Here is a 19781-nt window from a genome sequence, read left to right as displayed (position 1 = left end):
AAAGGTTTTGTTTTCTTTCTGTGTGTCTAAGAGGGGGCCAAAAGTGTTTGCCCTGGGCCACTTAGAAGATTAGTCTGGCTATGTTTAAACCAAACTTAAACCTAGCTATAAACACACCCAATAGCCCGATGTCCCATGCTGGAAGTTACAAGTGTGGGGACCTTTCTGTCCCCACACGCGTCCCCACAGCACCGGTAAAGCAGCCCTGCCACGGTGCGCTGGGGAGGAGGGTAAGAAACGCCCCCTATGGGCGGGCCTTCCCGCTGATTGTGCGCCGACAAACACCGTGAGGGACTGTGCTCTGCACGCGCGGCTCTCGGGGCGAAGAGCAAGAGGAGTTTGGATCACTCCGCCGGGGCTTTAACGTGAACTAGAGCCGCAGACGGAGTAGCGGGCAGGCTGCTGTTGGTGCCCACTCCCGGGACTAACTAACGCTTATTCCTCCGCAGACCGTGGAGCTCCACAGGTACTCTGATCTGAGGTTTACCGGGATCTGTGTGTCTGTAAGTACTGCGAAAAACGGAGGTACTACTGCTCTGAGGAGGGAGGGGGCTCACTATTCTGAGGTCAGCTCAAATATGTTTGTACCCGCAGGGCTCTGAAGCTTCACAGCTTCACCTGCTCACAGGTACAGGTGTACTCTCTCTCTGACACGCACACCGGACCAGATGCTCCGACCAGGGGTTTACTGTATGTGTGTGTGTGTGTGTGTGTCTCAGGCTTTATTACATGAAGAAAAATGAACAGTTTAATGTAAAATGATTAGTTTGAAAGCAGGAGGCTGGCACCAGAGTTGTGATGGTGTAGGTGGTGTAGGTGGAGTAGATCAGTGTAAAGCAGAAGCCACACACTTTTTCTTGTGCTGAGAGCGGAGCAGAGACTGATGCTGAACTGGGAGAGGTCTGAATTGCAGTACTCTGACTCACAGTACACAGGACTCGAAGTATTTGAGTAGCTGCTGCTAGCATCCTGTGTTAGATACCACAGGGACCCTCACAGGTTGGGCTTTGCTGCAGTGTGAGGACCAAAAGCTTATTAGGCACAGGTGTTCCTAATATTTTGTCTGTGTTAGTGGGTCAGTGACAGCTGCAGGCTGTGTGTGAGTCCTCCTCTGTGCCAGCACACACACAATCATCATCGTCATCATCACCAGTGAGGTCAGAACAGAACACCTGAGCCTGTGAAGGTGTAGTTGGAGCTTGTTACAGTTTCCTGTTCCTGTTTGTGTCTGTAAACAGGTTCACAGTGATCTCATCATCATCATCATCATCATCACTCTGCTTTATTCTTGAAATGTGCGAGCAGTAGGCGTGACTTCAGGTGTCTGATGGGGTTTGAAGCATGTTTTGGCGTTTGTGTCAGAGACTGAAGCGCACTGCTTTGTGACTGGCTGTTTGCTCGCTCTCCTGCTTACTCGAGCGTGTCAGATTCACACAAAGTCTCTTCCACCAACCAGATTAGTCTCAGAAATCCCTGATTGGTAAAAGCCTGGTGCTCAGCGTGGCTCAGTGATGATAAATCGGGTTCCTGGCAGTGCCGGTGCGTCAGCCTCACTTTGGCCAGGGTCAGATTGACACTCGGGTGGGTTTCTCTGAGGTCATAGCGTTACCGTGACACCAGGGAGACGCCTTAGTCATGCTCAGTCATTGCAGGAAGCCAAAATAGTTTTTCAAGTTAAAACTGGATTCATTGCACAGGACAGGAGCTACACAGGGTGGTTCTGCATCGTGCCAGTAGCTGAAAGCTCCAAATGGTTCCTTCCATCCTCAGATCCCTGCAGGAGAACCGCAGCTTCCTCTCATGTGAGCAGCTGGAAGTTTCTAGACACACACGCCGTATTTTATTATAGCATGAAGAATATTTCTGAACTAGACTAACCCTAATAATCATGAGTAACCACGAGCTCAGGCACTGATTCAAGCTTTAAGGTTATTTACCTCCGACCACATTAAAATGATCATTCTGTCTGTGAGTCTGTGATGGTGTGGATGGTGATGCATGTGGTGTAGGTGTCTGTGAGTCGGTTCCTTCTGTAAACACTCATAAATAAGAATATGTGATGTTCAGACTGTAAGGATGGAGTGGAGAGGGTTAGGGTGGTGTTTGAGCTGAAGCTGTAGATCAGGGTGGTGTTAGGGTGAAGCTGTTTTGGGAGTGGATGTGTCAGATAGACAGGTGTACACAGTCTAGTGCAGGTAAGGTTTCATTCAGAGGGTCTGCTCTGACTGATGTTAGTGACGTGGAGGCAGCTTCCAAAATGACTCCTAATGAAAGCATCAGGCTGGTTTAAGAAACCACCCTCATCATCCATCAGCACTGCCCCGACTGAGCTGACCCATCACACCCGAGTTCACACTTGGGTTGAGGAAAAAGTAATCATCCGGGCTCAGAAATGAGGAGAGGAAGTCGTAGAGATTTTTTCATGTTTAAAGATTTTTTAGTTAAAGAAAATAAAGAAAGCACCAAAACTGAAGAGAGCTGCACCACAGATATTACAGACAATCAACAATAATCAATAAAAATCAACAATAATCAGAGTTCAGTGATACTTTGGATGGAGCTGAGGCTCACACAGGACCACATCTCAGCTCTGAAACTCAGAGAGGATGGGCCATGAAGTCCTCAGTGACAGGATGCTTCACTGTTTGACTCCCAGTGCAACAATGCTGGTGTGAGTGTGTATGTGTGTTGTATGAATGGTGTCTTCACATGGGGGGTCTCATCCCGGTTGGTTGGGACTGAAACAAATGAGCCTGGAGGCGTCCTGTCAGATGCTGCTTGTCTTGGTCAGTCAGGAGGAGCTGTTCATTCCTGCTGCTTCACCTCAGGCATGAATGTCAGGGTCATCCTTTGAACTGTTCTTTCTCCAGTGGAATAGCTGTGCAGCATGCATCTTTAACGACTTTAAAGAAAAAGTTTGGGTTTTCTCTGATCCACACAGGTACATACGCTATATTGCCAAGAGTATTCAGTCACCCTCTAGATCGTTGGTGTTCCATCACTTCCATGCCCATAGGTGTACAAAATCAAACACCTAGGCATGCAGACTGCTTCTACAAAGATCTGTGGAAGAATGGGTCGCTCTCAGGAGCTCAGTGAACTCCACCCTGGTACTGTGATAGGATGTTACCTTTGCAACAAGTCTAGCGTGACGTTTCCTCTACTAAATATTCCATAGTCAGCTGTTAGTGGGATTATAACAGAGTGGAAGTGATTAGGAACGGCAGCAGCTCAGCCACTGAGTGATTGGCCACGTAAACTCACAGAGCGGGGTCAGTGGATGCTGAGGATCAAAGTGCACAGAGGAACTTTCTGTCGAGTTAGTCGCTACAGACCTCCAAACTGTTTGGCACAGGGAATAGTTTGGGGATGGAGCTTCCTGTTTCAGTATGACTGCACATCAGTGCAAAAGCCATAAAGACATGGATGAGCGAGTTCGGTGTGGAAGAACTTGAGTCCTGACCTCAACCCGACAGAACACCTTTGGAATAAATTAGAGTAGACACTGAGAGCCAAGCATTCTCTTCCAACATCAGTGTCTGACCTCACAATGTGCCTTTGGAAGAATGGTCAGAAATTCCCATAAACACTCCTAAACCTGTGGAAACCCTTCAGCTGTTATATTAAACCCTATGGACAGGTGGATGTCACTCAAGCTGTGTGTGTGTGTGTGTGTGTGTGTGTGTGTGTGTGTGTGTGTGTGTGTGTGTGTGTGTGTGTGTGTGTGTGTGTGTGTGTGTGTGTGTGTGTGTGTGTGTGTGAAGTGAGTGCTTTTGGCAGTGTGTCTATTCACACTCATTGATATTTGGTTAAATATCTCTTAGCAGCTGCACATCAACCAAACTCTTCTGGTATCCATCAAAAGCTCTGGCTGATATCAGACCGTGGTCTTTGTCAAAATTGGTGAAGTTAATTTCAATTGGTTGGTTTCCTGGCACAGACCCGGAATTTAAACAAAGTTCCTAAATGTTGCGGAGCGTTGAGGTTGGAGCTTTAGAAAGTTTATTCATGACCACAATCATTGTATGCAGTTTGTGCTGCGTGAGTCACCTCGGAGGGGTCAAAGGTCATCAGCAGCCGTAGCCAAAACATGAATGATGCTGTAGTGCATGTGAGTGAGCTTCACTCATCTTCTTTTCACGTTTCATCACAGCTCGTTTGTTTTATTGACTTCCTGTTTTCATTTTACGATTGTACATTTAAACAAACTAAATGATAATAATGATAAAAAGTGTATTAAGTTTAAGTTGAAGCACTGTTTTTTGTATTTTTAAACTTTTATAAGGTAGAAAAAAGCTTTTAAAACTGGAACAAACCCTCCCTGTGGCAGCATTTTGCACATTTCGGATTCTTCTGCTCACCAATCATTCACATCATACAGTACGCAGCCTTTTAATTTCAAACTGACAGATATCTGAAGCAGGCAGATTTCCATCCTCGGTGACCTGCACTAGTCTGACTCTCAGAGAAAGCAGGAAGTCTGACATTGTGTGTCTGTTGTCGCTGCAGTGTGTTCGGAGCACGTCGCTGTGTTGGACACGATGTCCTGCCCTCACCGCCTCCTGCTGGTTCTGCTAGTTCTGCTGGTTCACAACCCTCCGGCTCAGTCCAGGCCAGCCACAGAGGACACGCACACAGGTGAGGAGCATCTGAGGTCTGAGGGTGGACACCATGACTGAAAGACGTATCTAAAGTCACTTTTCAGACACCTCCTACAGTTTAACCTGAGTTTGCTTCATTTAAACTAGAATTAAAGCCGTGTTTAATGTCCCAAACTCAGACACGTCAGTATAACTGACACCAGCGAGCAGCAGCAAATCCTCACAGTTACACAGCTGGCTTTAGCATTTCAGTTTAACTGGATCCAGGATCCCAGCATGGAACGAGACGATGTAACCTCCTGATGGAGGCTTGAAGCGGTTAGAGCCATTCATACATGTAAACACTGAGGCTGAGCTCTGAGCTGTGACAGCCCTGCTGTAAGACCCTGGTGTTTAAGGAAGATATTACTAAACTAACTAATCCAAACTCCTAAAATTCAGTTGAAGATTTGCCAGAGAAGTGCATCTCTCTTCTTGGAGACTCTGAAGCAGGTGGATATTTAATTTATGCATTTTATTAATTTATGAAACCAAACTGAAGCATGTGCAGGTGAATTTCTGCAGTGAAGTAAAGCGGGGTGTCGTCGGCGTGGCTGCAGCTTCAGACGCTGTTAAATGTGGGAGTTATGATAAACACATAAACACTTTTCTAAAAAACTGAAATGAAAACGAAACGCTATAAACTCACAAATATTCCTTAACAGAGAATCTGAGACACAATAACTTGTTTCTTTTAATTGGCTTTTTTTACTGTCACTGTCACTGGCTTTTATTACTATTTTTAGCCTGAAGCAGAGAGCTGTGGTTATCTGAATAACCACAGTTCATGGTTAAAGCCTGGTGCTCAGCGTGGCGCTGTGATGATAAATCGGGTTCCTGGCAGCGCCGGTACGTTAGCCTCTTTTTAAGTGCTGCAGCGCTTGTTTGGGCCTCGCCCTCCTTTGTTTGAGGCTCGTTCACATCTGATCTTGACTGTGGTCGCGGTGTTTCTGTCTCCATGTTATATAAAAGCTCCTAAAAGTTTCCAATGAGAGAAGTTCTGTAACAGGAAAGTGACTTTTCAAGGTTTGGTTGTTTGTGGCTGCAAGGCATCTGAAAACGTTTAGAGTGATTTTTTCCTGGTGAGAGCGAGGACAGCGCTCAGACTGGTCCTGTGAGAACACATGAAGCGCTGTGCAGCACAGACACAACAAACATGCTTGCCTCGGGTGGTGTGGGTGTGTGTGTGTTTGTGTGTGTCTGTGTGTATGTGGGTGGGTATGTGCCGGTCCAACCATCTGGACTCCAGCTGACTGTTTGAATCTGTAGTTTCTTGTTTTGCTCGGCTCAGGTTGAAGCCACGCCTCCTTGTGGCAGACGCAGTAACAGAAAATGATCCTGAGCTGGTTTCTCGTAAACAGCGTCCCTCGAGCCCGGCCCTGTCTCACTGTTCTTCTCTGATGTGTTTACCAGGAGCTGTACTTTCAGAGCCACAGAGCCTCTTACACCATCAGTCTACAGCAGAAGGCCTTCCAGGCTCCTGATGCTGGTTTGGTTTTCTGTTTGTGACCGCTGGTCAGAGAATATGAAACGGCTGAGGATATTTCTTTGAAGTGTTTAAGCTGAAACTGTTCTGCTCACTTCCTGCTCCAGGTTTCATTCTCAGACTCTCCCAGAGCTGCTCTGCATGATTCACAGTTCATAATAATCCCTCTTTATCTGACCCTGGGCCTCGGTCCTCTGTCTGAAACCAGCTGCTGTAGGTTTGTCTTGTTGAAAACCGACCTCCTGATCTGGAACGAAAGTCTTCTAAAGCTGTTGCCCTGTTTACAGTTAGCAGTTTATTTCAGCCACATGTTAAATGTGCACATTTCACAAGCTGATGTTTCCCATCAGGTCTTACAGATTCATTTTGGCATTACACTTCTTCTGGTATGAGCTTTTCCACAGAATCAAAGCATCAAGAGGGGCACCTCAGTGTCAACCATATATTTGATTTGTGTAACATACTGGGATATTTAAAATTAGAATGCTTTTATATAGTATATAGTTTCTGTTCTGTCTTGGAGCGTTGTGACATCACTGCTTCTGGGATTACTAAAGTGTTTTGATTCCGATTCATGTCTAAAAAGGGCCGGATGTTAGTTTATTCTTCTGAATGTGGAATCAGACCGTCTGATGTCCTCTGAGATGCTCTCAGTCATCTTCCTGTGATACACATCATGTGTGGTCATTGAGGTTAATGCAGAACTGTAAAAGCTGCATGCTTTAAACATACTGCCTTTTATTTTAAAGCAGACGCAGTGAAATCCTCCGAAGACGAAGAAGATGACGAGTCTTCGTCAGAGGAAAACAAGCTGTCCGACGAGCTGTCGACGAGCAGCGAGAAGCTGCAGCAGCGTAAGCTTCAAACTGCTCTCTCCCTCTCAGACAGGTGTTTGTAATCAGGATGCTTACGTGGCTGTGTCTCCTCGTTAGCGCTGGAGCCGCAGTGGGTGATGCCAGACAAGATGGAGAAGCTGCTTCACGCCGTTCCTGCAAGCACAACGGTGAAGTTTCGATGCCAAGCAATGGGAAACCCGCTTCCCTCCCTGCGCTGGTACAAGAACGGGAACGAGCTGAGGAAGGACCAACGAATCGGAGGCTACAAGGTGAGTTTGTGACATCAGAGGAAGCTTCAGAGTTAGTTTTCCTTTTCATCCTTTTCGTTTACCTTTGTTCTGTCCTTCAGATCAGAGACCACATGTGGAGTCTAATTATGGAGTCAGTGGTTCCTTCTGATAAAGGGAACTACACCTGTGTGGTGGAGAACGAATATGGAAGCCTGCGACACACTTACCAGCTGGATGTAGTCGGTAAGAGTGATGGTGAACATTTCAGGCACAGCTGAAGCTCTGTGAAACCCCATATTCCTCCAAACTGAACAAAAACACAGCAAATCATCATTCTTGTCCTCTTATTCTACCTCTGTCTTTATCTCCATCCTACCTGTTTCAGAGCGCTCTCCTCACAGGCCCATCCTGCAGGCCGGGCTGCCGGCCAACCAGACGGCAGTGGTTGGCAGCAACGTGGATTTTGTGTGCCGCGTCTTCAGCGACCCACAGCCTCACATCCAGTGGCTCAAACACATCGTCATCAACGGCAGCAAAGTGGGACCGGATGGACTGCCCTACGCTCGTGTTCTCAAAGTATGGAAAGCTGATATAAATGTAGTCAAACTTGTTCCCTTTATACCCCGATCACACCTCAGGGGATACCTGCGTGCTGCCTGGATAGCAGCGCTTTACATCAACATGAATAATCCCAGGAGCGCCACTCCCTTTGTCTCTCTTAGACTGCTAACGTGAACACCACAGACAGAGAGATGGAGGTGCTGAATTTGAGGAGTGTAACTCTGGAAGACTCTGGAGAGTACACCTGTCTGGCCGCCAACTCCATTGGGGTGTCGCACCACTCTGCGTGGCTCACTGTGGTCGATGGTATGTGAAGGTTTGCAGGTTTGCCACGCACAGAAACGAGCTCAAATCTCTGTTAATGTTCCCGATGTGATCTCTCCTCAGACCCTCCGCCCTCCCCACTGACCTCGCAGGCGTACCTGGAGATCTTCATCTACTGCCTTGGGTTTTTCATCATCGTCGTCCTCACCGCCACAGCAGTCATCTGCAGGCTCTGCTGTGTCCCGAAGAAAAGTGACTTCAGCAACCAGCTGGTCGTGCAGAAATTAGCCAAGAGCATGCCTCTGAAGAGACAGGTGAGGAGACAGGTGAGGAGACAGGTGAGGAGACAGGTGAGGCGCCCTCGCTCTCTCCTTTTTAAGATGTGCTCTCAAACGCGCACCCTAAACCAGATAACTTATTAGCTGGAGAGGAAATTGCGTATCACAAATTTAGAAGATCATCATTTAGCCTGGAGAAATAGTTTGCTGCTCTGCAAAGCCAGAACATTTTACTATTTCATTGATTGAAGAAAATAAGAACAACCCCAGGTTTCTCTTCAGCACAGTAGCCAGGCTGACAAAAAAGTCAGAGCTCTGTTGAGCCAACCATCCCTTTAACGTTAACTAGTAATGACTTCATGAACTTCTTCACAAATAAAATTTTAACCATTAGAGATAAAATTACTCAGAATCATTTCACATTATCTACAGCTATTTTCACTACAATTGATATTTGTTTAGTATTGTTCTCCAGTTGATCTTTCTGAGTTACTACCTCGAAACCATCAATGTGTCTTTTAGACTCCATTCCATTCTTACTCTAGATGGCATTACCTTGGCAAATAAAAACTGTAATTCATTATTATCAGGATGTCCTAAAAACTCCCTGAAAAGACTTCAGTTGATCCCAAATGCTGCAGCAAGAGTACAGACAGGAACTAGAAAGAGACAGCAGATTTCTCCCATATTTTCTTCTCTTCATTGGCTCCCTGTTAAATCCAGAATTCAAAATCCTGCTCCTCACGCTGTCAGCGTTAATCTCGTTAAAATGATATTAACGCCATAACTGCATTAACGCAGCAAATCTCTGTTAGCGAGTTAGCCCATGGCTGCACCATGATGCAGCCCCATGCGTGGGGCGATCCGCGCTAACTCGCTAACAGAGATTTGCTGCGTTAATGCGGTTATGGCGTTAGCATCATTCTAACAAGATTAACGCTGACAGCACTACTTCAAACTTTCCTTTTTAATAAAGAATATAGTTAGGGCTGGATCACGTGACCGTGAATCCTCCCTTAGTTATGCTGCAATAGGTGTAGGCTGCTGGGGGATTTCCATGATGCACTGAGTGTTTCTTCACTCACATGTGTTTGTACCTCTCTGCATTGAATCATTAGTTATCATTCATCTTTGGCTCTCTTCTACAGCATGTCTTTGTCCCATCTTCCTCCCCAACTGTCTGCCCCTCCCTTAACCTGGTTCTGCTGGAGGTTTCTTCCTGTTAAAAGGAAGTTTTTCCTTCCCATTGTTGCCAAGCGCTTGCTCACAGGGGGTCATATGGTTGTTTTTTTTGTTTCCTTTGTATTATTGTAAAGTCTTTACTTTACTTTACTTTTGTAAAGTCTTTACTTTACAACATAAAGCACCTTGAGGTTACTGTTGTTGTGATTTGGTGCTGTATAAATAAAATAGAATTGAATTCTGCGTCCACAGGTGTCAGTCGAGTCGTCGTCCTCACTGCAATCGGGGATTTGTTTGATGCGTCAGTCTCGTCTCTCCAGCGCGGCCACCACCGTCCTGGTGGGCGCGTCCCAGTACGAACTTCCCTACGACCCTGCATGGGAGCTGCCTCGTGACCGGTAACCACGCCTTTTCTGCCCCTCGCCCCTCCCAATCTGCACCTGAGATTGCTGCAGCAATTGACATCAGGGCAAAGACTGCACTGTTATTTCTTCATCTGTTACATTCTAATGTAACCTGCCTGTCTCTGTGACCATTGATCTATCACTAACACGACCAAACAACATGCTTACAGACTGAGTTGGAGAGCTCACTGTCAGCTGCACAGCATGTTTCTGAAATTACGTCAGCCTCGTCTTCTCGGTCTGTCCTTAAGGTTTAAATATAATGAAAGTGAGAGTGAGTTCAGCGTGCTCCTGTATCTGCTGACCGTTTATTTGTCGTCCTCAGGCTGACTCTGGGGAAGCCTCTGGGCGAAGGCTGCTTCGGTCAGGTGGTTCTGGCCGAGGCCATCGGGATCGACAAAAACAAACCGACACGGGTCACCAAAGTCGCCGTGAAGATGCTCAAAGGTGAGAGAACTTGCAGGCAGCAGTTTAGGGTGAAAGATGCCCCCTGCAGCTGCCTCTTTGCAACCCACCTCCACCTTAGCTTCTCCATTCCAGCTTGTGTGTGTGTCCCTAATAAAATAAATGCAAATTACTTTATAAGGAAGTAAAGTTCTGACTGTCGTGGTGCTCAGTGAAGTCTCAGCAGAGCTCCAAATATAAATGTGGAAACTTGTGCAAGTGTGAGCTGCAGGGGGCATGACATTGAGGTTGTCGCTGAAAGATTACGTGTTGTTGCTGCGTGCAGCCGATGCCACGGAGAAGGATCTGTCTGACCTCATCTCTGAAATGGAAATGATGAAGATGATCGGCAAACACAAGAACATCATTAACCTGGTGGGCGCCTGCACGCAGGACGGTGAGCACCGCCGCGTCTGAGGTCTTTAAATTCCTGCCGTGTGACTATTTGCTATTAATGCGTTTCTTTCATTCTCCTGGGTTCGCCATGACCCGGAGCAGGTCCTCTCTATGTGGTGGTGGAGTACGCTGCGCAGGGTAATCTGAGGGAGTATCTGCGAGCTCGCCGGCCGGTCGGGGCGGAATACTGGAGCGGCTCCAGGCAGGCGTCGCTGGGCAGCCTGGAGGTCAGGGAGCTGGTGTCGGCAGCGTACCAGGTGGCCCGAGGGATGGCATACCTCGCATCAAAGAAGGTCAGAGAGACTTTACATCATCAGGGCGCAGACTCTGCTCCTTTTCATGCTTGAACGATCTTGTGAGCTCTGTGGGCATCGGTTTTCTTTTGCCAGTAAACACAGAGCGTCTGACGAGAAATCTGACACACGCAGTGCAGAAATATACTCACAGCCACTTTATTAGGTACACCCATCTCCATACTTTTATTCCTGGACTCTGCTGCTCAGAAGAATCGTGCTTCAGTTTAATTCCATTTCATTTAAGTAGCACCAAGCACAGTAACAGGTGCCTCGAGGTGTTTTATATTGTGAGATAAAGACCCTACAATTATAACTGATCATCATTTTTTTGTCTTGTGCTGGGTCTTGGTGCAAACTTACTAAAAATATGGAGCTGGATGAACTGAAGGGGTCTTGTGGGATTATAATATTATTTTATGCCATGTTAGACCCCTAATTGAAGATTGTGAATTATTATGTAGTTTTAGTTTGCATTATTCTCCTGAATTAGAAGAAGGTGATAACTATTACATTTGTTAAACTGATTTGCATTACATTAGACTGCTGGTTTATTGTGAATGAATGATATTGTTTTATGATGCATTATACTGCTGAGTTATAAGAAATACTGTTTGCAGAAAGTCATCGCCTTATTTGTCTGATTAGAAGAGAACAGAACATACTGGAGTTTTCTGCCCCATCTCAGCAGGAGCAGATAAACAGGGAGCCAAGGTCGTAGCTTAGGCGCCGTGTGAGAGAAAGAATGTGAATGTTTAGGCTTTTATGATTAGGTGGGGGCCACTAGAGGCTATAAGAGTTTGATCAATGCTCCACCATTTTGAGATCTGATGCTGTCTGCGTACGGTGTCCATCTCCCACGCGTGTATTCATTAAATCGTCGTTTGACTCAACCCGGCCGGACCAGTGTTGTTATTTTGGTTTTCCTCTTGTATCCATCCCTAATATTTGAATCTGTAACAGTCTCCAGTCTTTATTCTTTAAGAATAAAAGGGGGAGGGGGGTAGCTGTGTTGTGAGTGCATTGGGTTGTCGGTTGAATTCTCGGTGTCATGATGTAAAGGCTGACCCTCCCCTGTGCTTCAGTGCATTCACAGAGACTTGGCGGCCCGGAACGTTCTAGTCACTGAAGACAGCGTAATGAAGATCGCTGACTTCGGTCTGGCTCGAGACATCCACCACATCGACTACTACAAGAAGACCACCAATGTAAGTCGGACAGACTTTTATTTTGGCGGGGTGAAAGCCAAAGGTGACAGGGTGCTGATCTTTGGGTTTGAATGTGTCCGCAGGGTCGGTTGCCAGTGAAGTGGATGGCGCCGGAAGCTTTGTTTGACCGAATCTACACACACCAGAGTGACGTGTGAGTCCTCTGAAGCCTACCGAGCACTTGAACCAAGACTTCCTCTTCCTGTGATTTTACAGCATTTTACGGCTTCCTGTTTTTTGAGCTCATCACATCATGTTTAATGTGTGTTTTTAAAATAATTTACACTGGTAGGGAGAAGCAGTCTCAGCAGAGATGCCTAGACCCCGCTCTGTCTTCCTCCTCCTCCCCAGTAGTGCTATGTGATACAAAGTAAATACAGGGCTAATATTACTGATGCCGATATATTTAACTTATAGAGGCAGCTGATGTCAGGGAGCGCGGTGCGTACTGATTTATGACAAACCATCATCAGTTTGCGAAAAGATCATTAAATCACTGTGACTTTTACTTTCAAAATAAGAAGTTAACACAGTAAAACAGACCTTCCGGCTTTTATTTTGAAACTGAGCTGAATGTAGAGGTGTCTATCTCAGCGTCTGTAGTTTAACTGTGCTGCAGGCTGGAAACAAAGCGGACAGTCAGCACAGACGTGTTTCATAGCTCATGTTTGGAGTGTATATATATATAATTATTTAAAAAATGATTTAACACACTTCAGTGAGCTGAAAATATGCTGCTACAGTAACAGCTACAGTAGCTCACAAAAGTGAGCACACCCCTTAAATTTGTTGAAATATTTTATTGTATCTTTTCATGGGACAACATTAAAGATATGACACAATGTAAAGTAGTTAGTGTGCAGCTTGTATAACGGTGTAAATTTGCTGTAATCTCAAAATAACTCAACACACAGCCATTAATGTCTAAACCGCTAGTAACAAAAGTGAGTACAGCCCTAGGTGAAAATGTCCAAACTGGGGCAGAAGTGTCAATATTTTGTGTACCTATCATTATTTTCCAACACTGCCTTAACTCTGTTGGTCATGGAGTTCACTAGAGCTTCACAGGGTGCTGCTAGAATCCTCTTCCACTCCTCCATCATGGAGGTGGTGGATGTTAGAGACCTTGTGCTCCTCCACCTTCCATTTGAGGATGCCCCACAGATGCTCAATAGGGTTTAAGTCTGGAGACATGCTTGGCCAGTCAAGTACCTTTACCCTCAGTTTGTCAAAGGAGCTTGCAAAGAAAAGCGCCTGGACTTCTTTAAGTTTACTTGAAGACGTTTCACCTCTCATCCGAGAAGCTTCTTCAGTTCTAAGGTCAAATGGTGGAGAGTCCCAGATATAAACCTAGTGGGAGTATCCCCCCACAGAGGGACAAAAGGACCCCCTGATGATCTTCTAATCGCCTGAGCCAAGGTGTGAAACTGGGTGTGGGTCCCAATCAGCCAGAGTTTCGGGTGTGTTCATTGTGAAACCTGGCCCCACCTTATCATGCGAATTCCTGAGGTCAGATGGCCCAGGATGTGAGTGGGCGTTAAGGCGTCTGGGAAGGGATCTCAAAACTGGATTATATTACTCCAAGTTTGTGTTCCAAAGGGTGATGGGAGTCAAAGAGGAGGTACTGGTCCGTGTGTGTGGGCTTCCGGTAAACTTCGATGTTGAGTTTGCCGTTCTCTTCAATGTGCACAGCGCCTTCCTTTCCACTTCCTCCATGTAAAGGTTGGCTACAATAGGTGACACATAGCCAACCTTTACATGGAGGAAGTGGAAAGGAAGGCTCTTGGCTCTTTCAAAGGAAGAGTACCCAGCCACTGGTACAGATATGTGGACGACACCTGGGTCAAAATCAAGACACAAGAAGTGGAATCCTTCACTGCGCACATTAACGCTGTGGATAAAAACATCAAGTTCACCAGGGAAGACACAAAGGACAACTGTTTGCCTTTCCTGGACTGCGCTGTGCACATTGAAGAGAACGGCAAACTCAACATCGAAGTTTACCGGAAGCCCACACACACGGACCAGTACCTCCTCTTTGACTCCCATCACCCTTTGGAACACAAACTTGGAGTAATTAGGACCCTACACCACCGGGCAGAACATGTTCCCTCTAAGCCTGAAGGAAAAAAGAAGGAACACACACGTGTAAAGGAAGCACTCAAAACGTGCGGCTATCCTAAATGGGCGTTCTTAAAGTCAGCAAAGAGGCACAGAAAAGAAGACCAGACACCAACGAGGGAGGATAAGAAGGACAGACGCAACAACATTGTCATCCCCTATGTAGCCGGTGTATCAGAAAAACTTAGGAGAGTTTTCTCCAAGCATGACATCCCGGTGCAGTTCAGACCCAGCAACACGCTCAGACAAAAACTGGTTCACCCGAAAGACAAAACGCCAAAACACAGACTTAACAATGTGGTGTATGCTGTACAGTGCAGCGAGGAATGCCCAGACCTCTACATTGGAGAGACCAAACAGCCACTTCACAAGCGCGTGGCACAACACAGAAGAGCCACCTCCACAGGACAAGACTCAGCAGTCCATCTGCATCTTAAGGATAAAGGACACTCTTTCGAGGATGCCAATGTTCACATTTTGGACAGAGAGGACAGATGGTTTGAAAGAGGAGTGAAAGAAGCCATCTATGTCCACTGTGAGCGACCATCTTTGAACAGAGGCGGGGGTTTACGACACCAACTCTCTGCCATCTATAATCCAGTTTTGAGATCCCTTCCCAGACGCCTTAACGCCCACTCACATCCTGGGCCATCTGACCTCAGGAATTCGCATGATAAGGTGGGGCCAGGTTTCACAATGAACACACCCGAAACTCTGGCTGATTGGGACCCACACCCAGTTTCACACCTTGGCTCAGGCGATTAGAGGATCATCAGGGGGTCCTTTTGTCCCTCTGTGGGGGGATACTCCCACTAGGTTTATATCTGGGACTCTCCACCATTTGACCTTAGAACTGAAGAAGCTTCTCGGATGAGAGGTGAAACGTCTTCAAGTAAACTTAAAGAAGTCCAGACGCTTTTCTTTGCAAGCTCCTTTGACTACGATGACCTGGATGACTGAGAACCTTCACAGACATACTTACCCTCAGTTTATTTAGCCAGGCACTGGTCTTTTTGGAGGTGTGTTTGTGGTTGTTGTCATGTTGGAATACTGTCCTGTGGCCCAGTTTCTGAAGGGAGGGGATCGTGCTCTGCTTTAGTAAGTTACATGTTGGCATTCATGGTTCCCTCAATTAACTGTAGCTCCTCAGTGCCAGCAGCACTCATGCAGCCCCAAACAATGACAATCCCACCAACATGCTCGACTGTAGGTAAGACACCCTTGTCTTTGTACTCCTCACCTGGTTGCCGCCACACATCCCTGACTCCATCTGAACCAAATACATTTATCTTGGTCTTATCAGACCACAGATAATCCATGTTCTTAGTCTGCTTGTCTTCAGAAAAGTGTTTGCAAACCTTCTTGTGCATTATCTTTAGAAGAGGCTTCCTTCTGGGACAACAGCTATTTGATGCAGTGTGTGCCGTATGGTCTGAGCACTGACAGGCTGACCCTCCACACCTTCAATCTCTGCAGCAATGCTGTCAGCATTCACACATCTATTTTTAAAAGACAACCTCTGGATATGACGCAGAGCACGTGCACTCAACTTCTTTGTTCGACCATGGCGAGGTTTGTTTTGACTGGAACCTGTCCTGTTAAACTGCCGTATGGTCTTGGCCACCGTGCTGCAGCTCAGTTTCAGGATGTTGTCAATATTCTTATAGCGTAGGCCATCTTTACGTAGAATAACTATCCTTTTTTTCAGATCCTCAGAGAATTCTTTGGCCTGATGTGCCATGTTAGACTTCCAGTGACCAGTATGAGAGAGTGTGAGAGCAATAACACCAAATTCAAGACACCTTCCAATTTGCACCTGAGACCTTGTAACTCTAACAAGTCACATGACACCAGGGAGGGAAAATGGCAAATTGAGCACAATTTAGATATTTTCACTTAGGGCTGTACTCACTTTTGTTGCCAGCGGTTTAGGCAATAATGGCTGTATGTTGAGTTATTTTGAGGGGACAGCAAATTGACACTGTTGTACAAGCTGCATACTGACTACTTTACATTGTATCAAAGTGTCATATCTCCTATGAAAAGATACAATAAAACACGAAAATGTGAGGGGTGTACTCACTTTTGTGAGATATAGTATAATGGCCAAAAACACTTTAACATTAGCTGATGCTGACTCTCAACTCTCAGTCATGACCAATGTCATGACTGAAACATCGCTTTCACCTCTGTGTGAGCCACTTGGATATTCTTTGTCTGTCTGAAGTACTGTGACCTCTGACCTTTGTGCCGGGTGTGTGTGAGGGGTTTCCTTCCAGCAGCATCGTGTTTGCAGTGTTTTCACGTACAGCTGTGAAGTAGCTCTACACGCACTGCAGCCTGCACAGCTCTGCTCAGTGCTGCTCATGTGACCGCAGGGCGACTAATCACAGCAGAGCAGGGAGGTGGCTGCAGACACGCCTGTTGTCTGATGAATGGGTACAACACTGAACAAACTTAAGTACTGATCTGATGCCAATACCTGTGTTGCCACCGATACTGTCGATACTTGATCAGTCCGCCCGCCCCTACAGCCCGGTGTGTCCTGGGTCTGCACTGGGGTCTCCTCCGATTAGACCAGAAACTCATCATGAGGAGGCGTCCTGTTCAGATGCTGAACCTGCCTCCTTTTTATGTGGAGGAGCAAATCTGCTCTGAGCTCCTCCTGAACTCCCGTCCCTGGAGCCCCTCTGGAAGCTCATTCCCACGCTCGTGCTCACGGGTGAGGGCAGGAACGTAGAACGAGCTGTAAATCTGCAACTTCACCCTCAAAGCTCGACACAAATGTCTGTCAATCACCCGCTTTGCTCTCCTCCAACTCGTGAAACTCATCCCAGCCTGGAGTGGACCTCCACCCCAGCAGAAGATGACGTTAAAGCAGCAAGTAGCTGTTTGACAGCTCCGATCTATGGAGTGTGAAATTAGATGCTGGTGCTAAAGATCATGGGTTAATGTTTACATGTTTGATGGTTCAGATGTTGTCTTCAGCTGAAGCAGAGAGATAGAAATAGTGATATAGAGGAATAGAGAAATAGCTATTTAATATTTCAATTATTAATAAATGAGGATTTTTATGTGACAGTTGGAAGCAAATTACAGAGCTGCTCGTTTATCTCTGTGTTCACAGCTGGTCGTTCGGGGTCCTGCTGTGGGAGATCTTCACCCTCGGGGGGTCTCCGTACCCCGGCGTCCCTGTCGAGGAGCTCTTCAAGCTGCTGAAGGAGGGACACCGCATGGAGAAACCATCGGCGTGCCCTCAGGAGCTGTGAGTACATCATCACATCAAACGCTTCAGTCTGACACTTAAGCAGAGGAGCCGGTCATTCCTGGAAAACTCAGCAGAAGAGACAGCTTCATTAAATGCCAATATCTGAAAACATGAGACCTGGAGGATGAGCTGACTTTAAAAATCCAACATTTACGACTTTTATGCTCTAAATTCACTTGAAACTAGTCAACCAAGTATCTCCAGACAGCTGCCGCTAACAAACCTTCTGCCAAATCTGAAGGTCGCTTGTGTAGTCGCACGTGACTGCATGTAAATAAGGAAACACAAAGTCAGAGACACAGCTGCAAACATCTGTGATCAAAAGAGGATATTTTGTTTTATTTGGTATTGTGTTCGTTGATGTGTTGATCCGACCTGCGCAGTAAAGCGTGTGTTGCATGGTCTCAGGTATCTGATGATGCGGGACTGCTGGCATGCCGTCCCGTCCCGCAGGCCGACCTTCCAGCAGCTGGTCGAGGATTTGGATCGAACTGTCTCCATCATGGCCAACCAGGTGACTTGCCGTTTCTTTGTTAAGGAGTAAAACCTGCAAATATCCTCCACTTCAGCTGTTTCTCTTCAGTTGGTCCCTCTCGTTCCTCTTTAAACATTTAACTGATGGGTGGAGCACTCGCTAACCATCAGGAAGACTGAGACAGTTATTTTATTATTTCTGTAAATTTAAAGTTATCTGTGAGCTGTTGTGAAATTTATACCACAGTCTGTGTTGGTTTTCTCTCATCTTAGTTGCAGTTGGCTAACGCAGAGCTGTGTGACTGCCTCAGTGCTGAAGCCTCTGCTGGACGTCAGAGGAACTGCAGCTTTGCTTTGACCTTTCAAAAACGTGGGGTCATGATTGTATTCATTTATTTGAAGCGGCGTGGGTCTCTTGGCGAGAGAGCATTGATGTGACATTGAGCAAAGAAAAGTTAGAAGCGAGTTTTGGTGTCATGTGACAGAGCTAAAGTCTCCAGAGCTTCCACTTCCTGTTCTAATGTGTGATTCTGCCTCTGCAGGAGTACCTGGACCTGGCCGTCCCTCTGATCCAGTACACTCCGGTCCAGTACTCCCCGGTCAGCGCCTCCTCAGCTTACTCCTCCATCTCCACATAATCCTCCCGGGAGCCATTCTCCTTCCTGAATCATCTTCCTCCCATTTCCTGCACAGCAGTGGCGGCGGCGGCCCTGGGACGAGCTGCTTGGCTGCGGCCTGATGTGAAGAACAGCTGGACTGAGCTGAGATCAGGAAACAGCACGGACTGACGAGACGTCCTCAGTGTGAATATTGTACATAAAGTTTGTCTCATCTGAGAAACGGGACATGAAAGGGTCAAGGTGGGAGCGAGAGTCTGTATAAATGTGTAAAACTCAAATCTCCCTGATGCTCCTGAATGCCTCGTTTATGGATTTTCTTTCTTGGATCTGTAAAATAACTGATTAACATATTAAAATACCAGAGTTTTTAATGCTTTGTGGATTAAATGTGAGTTATTCTTTAGAATAACTTCATGAGCAGCTGTTTGTTTCCTCAGAAATTGAAACGATGAGTCTAAGGAAGCATGGACATTAGAAAATGTCTCTGATGATTGATTTTTTTTTTCTAGTCTTTGTTTTTCGTCATAATAACTAAGGTCAACTTTAATTTGAGCTGTAATAACTTTGATCACATCATCCTGGTGCAGACGAGAGGATCGGTTGCAAGCGCGTTCATAAATGGTTTCTTATAAAGTTCTGTCTGAATATATATTTGAATGATATTGGGTTTGAGATGGTGTGGCGCAGAAGGACGGCCTCAGAAGTGGAGGCCCCATTGATGAGGAGAGTCTTCATCATGGCTCACACAAACATGGCGTTTTGCTCCCACAGAGAGGAAACATGATGGTGTTTCAGGTGCTTGTCTGTCTGCTTCAGCCTGTCTTTCCTGTTTCCTGCGCTAATACCATCAGTTTCCCCCCAGGCTTCCATGAATGTCTAAATCCTCTCCAGAGGGAGCTCTGCTGGTAAGATGTGATGATTGCAGCACAGGAAACATTTCAGATTCAGTTATTCACATTTGTGCTCAGCTTAGCTTAGCTTAGCATAACTGATCAGCAGGTAAAAAAGTAAGAGGAAATCTCATCTCAACAGGTCTATTTTATTTTTGTGGGACTAAAGTTATCTGTAATTCATAA

The 19781-nt window shown here is 46.2% G+C and overlaps 1 protein-coding gene across 3 annotated transcripts; it reads left to right on the top strand.

Moving 5' to 3' along the window:
* The first annotated feature begins 266 nt into the window (after window positions 1-266).
* fgfr1b (fibroblast growth factor receptor 1b) lies at window positions 267-19076 on the top strand. 3 transcript variants are annotated; one of them, XM_084934474.1, is made up of 17 exons: window positions 267-503; window positions 4510-4638; window positions 6879-6980; window positions 7059-7231; window positions 7312-7435; window positions 7578-7768; window positions 7915-8059; window positions 8141-8331; window positions 9730-9875; window positions 10207-10328; window positions 10612-10722; window positions 10824-11014; window positions 12100-12222; window positions 12306-12376; window positions 17471-17608; window positions 18020-18125; window positions 18628-19076. In XM_084934474.1, exons 2-17 carry the CDS (start codon window positions 4542-4544, stop codon window positions 18721-18723), a joined length of 2127 nt encoding a protein of 708 aa, XP_084790600.1. In that variant the 5' UTR covers window positions 267-503; window positions 4510-4541; the 3' UTR covers window positions 18724-19076. The 3 variants fall into 3 exon arrangements, with proteins under 3 accessions (XP_084790600.1, XP_084790597.1, XP_084790599.1); XM_084934471.1 differs by having other exon boundaries at window positions 6876-6980; window positions 8141-8343; XM_084934473.1 differs by having other exon boundaries at window positions 268-503; window positions 6876-6980.
* Window positions 19077-19781: the final 705 nt, after the last annotated feature.

This window comes from Perissodus microlepis, chromosome 7, assembly GCF_051167445.1.
Source record: "Perissodus microlepis isolate ML-2025 ecotype Zambia chromosome 7, ASM5116744v1, whole genome shotgun sequence".
Taxonomy (NCBI): Eukaryota; Metazoa; Chordata; class Actinopteri; order Cichliformes; family Cichlidae; genus Perissodus; species Perissodus microlepis.
Note: the sequence above shows the minus strand (reverse complement) of the source record. Positions and strands in the feature narration are given on the sequence as shown.

What these genes read in the sequence shown, in the direction of transcription:
- fgfr1b (XM_084934471.1), top strand. Translation starts at nt 4,542, where the DNA reads ATGTCCTGCCCTCACCGCCTCCTGCTGGTTCTGCTAGTTCTGCTGGTT. An exon ending in CCTACGCTCGTGTTCTCAAA is followed by an intron (nt 7,769 to 7,914) that starts GTATGGAAAGCT and finishes TGTCTCTCTTAG; the next exon opens with ACTGCTAACGTGAACACCAC. An exon ending in CGCCGTGAAGATGCTCAAAG is followed by an intron (nt 10,329 to 10,611) that starts GTGAGAGAACTT and finishes TGCTGCGTGCAG; the next exon opens with CCGATGCCACGGAGAAGGAT.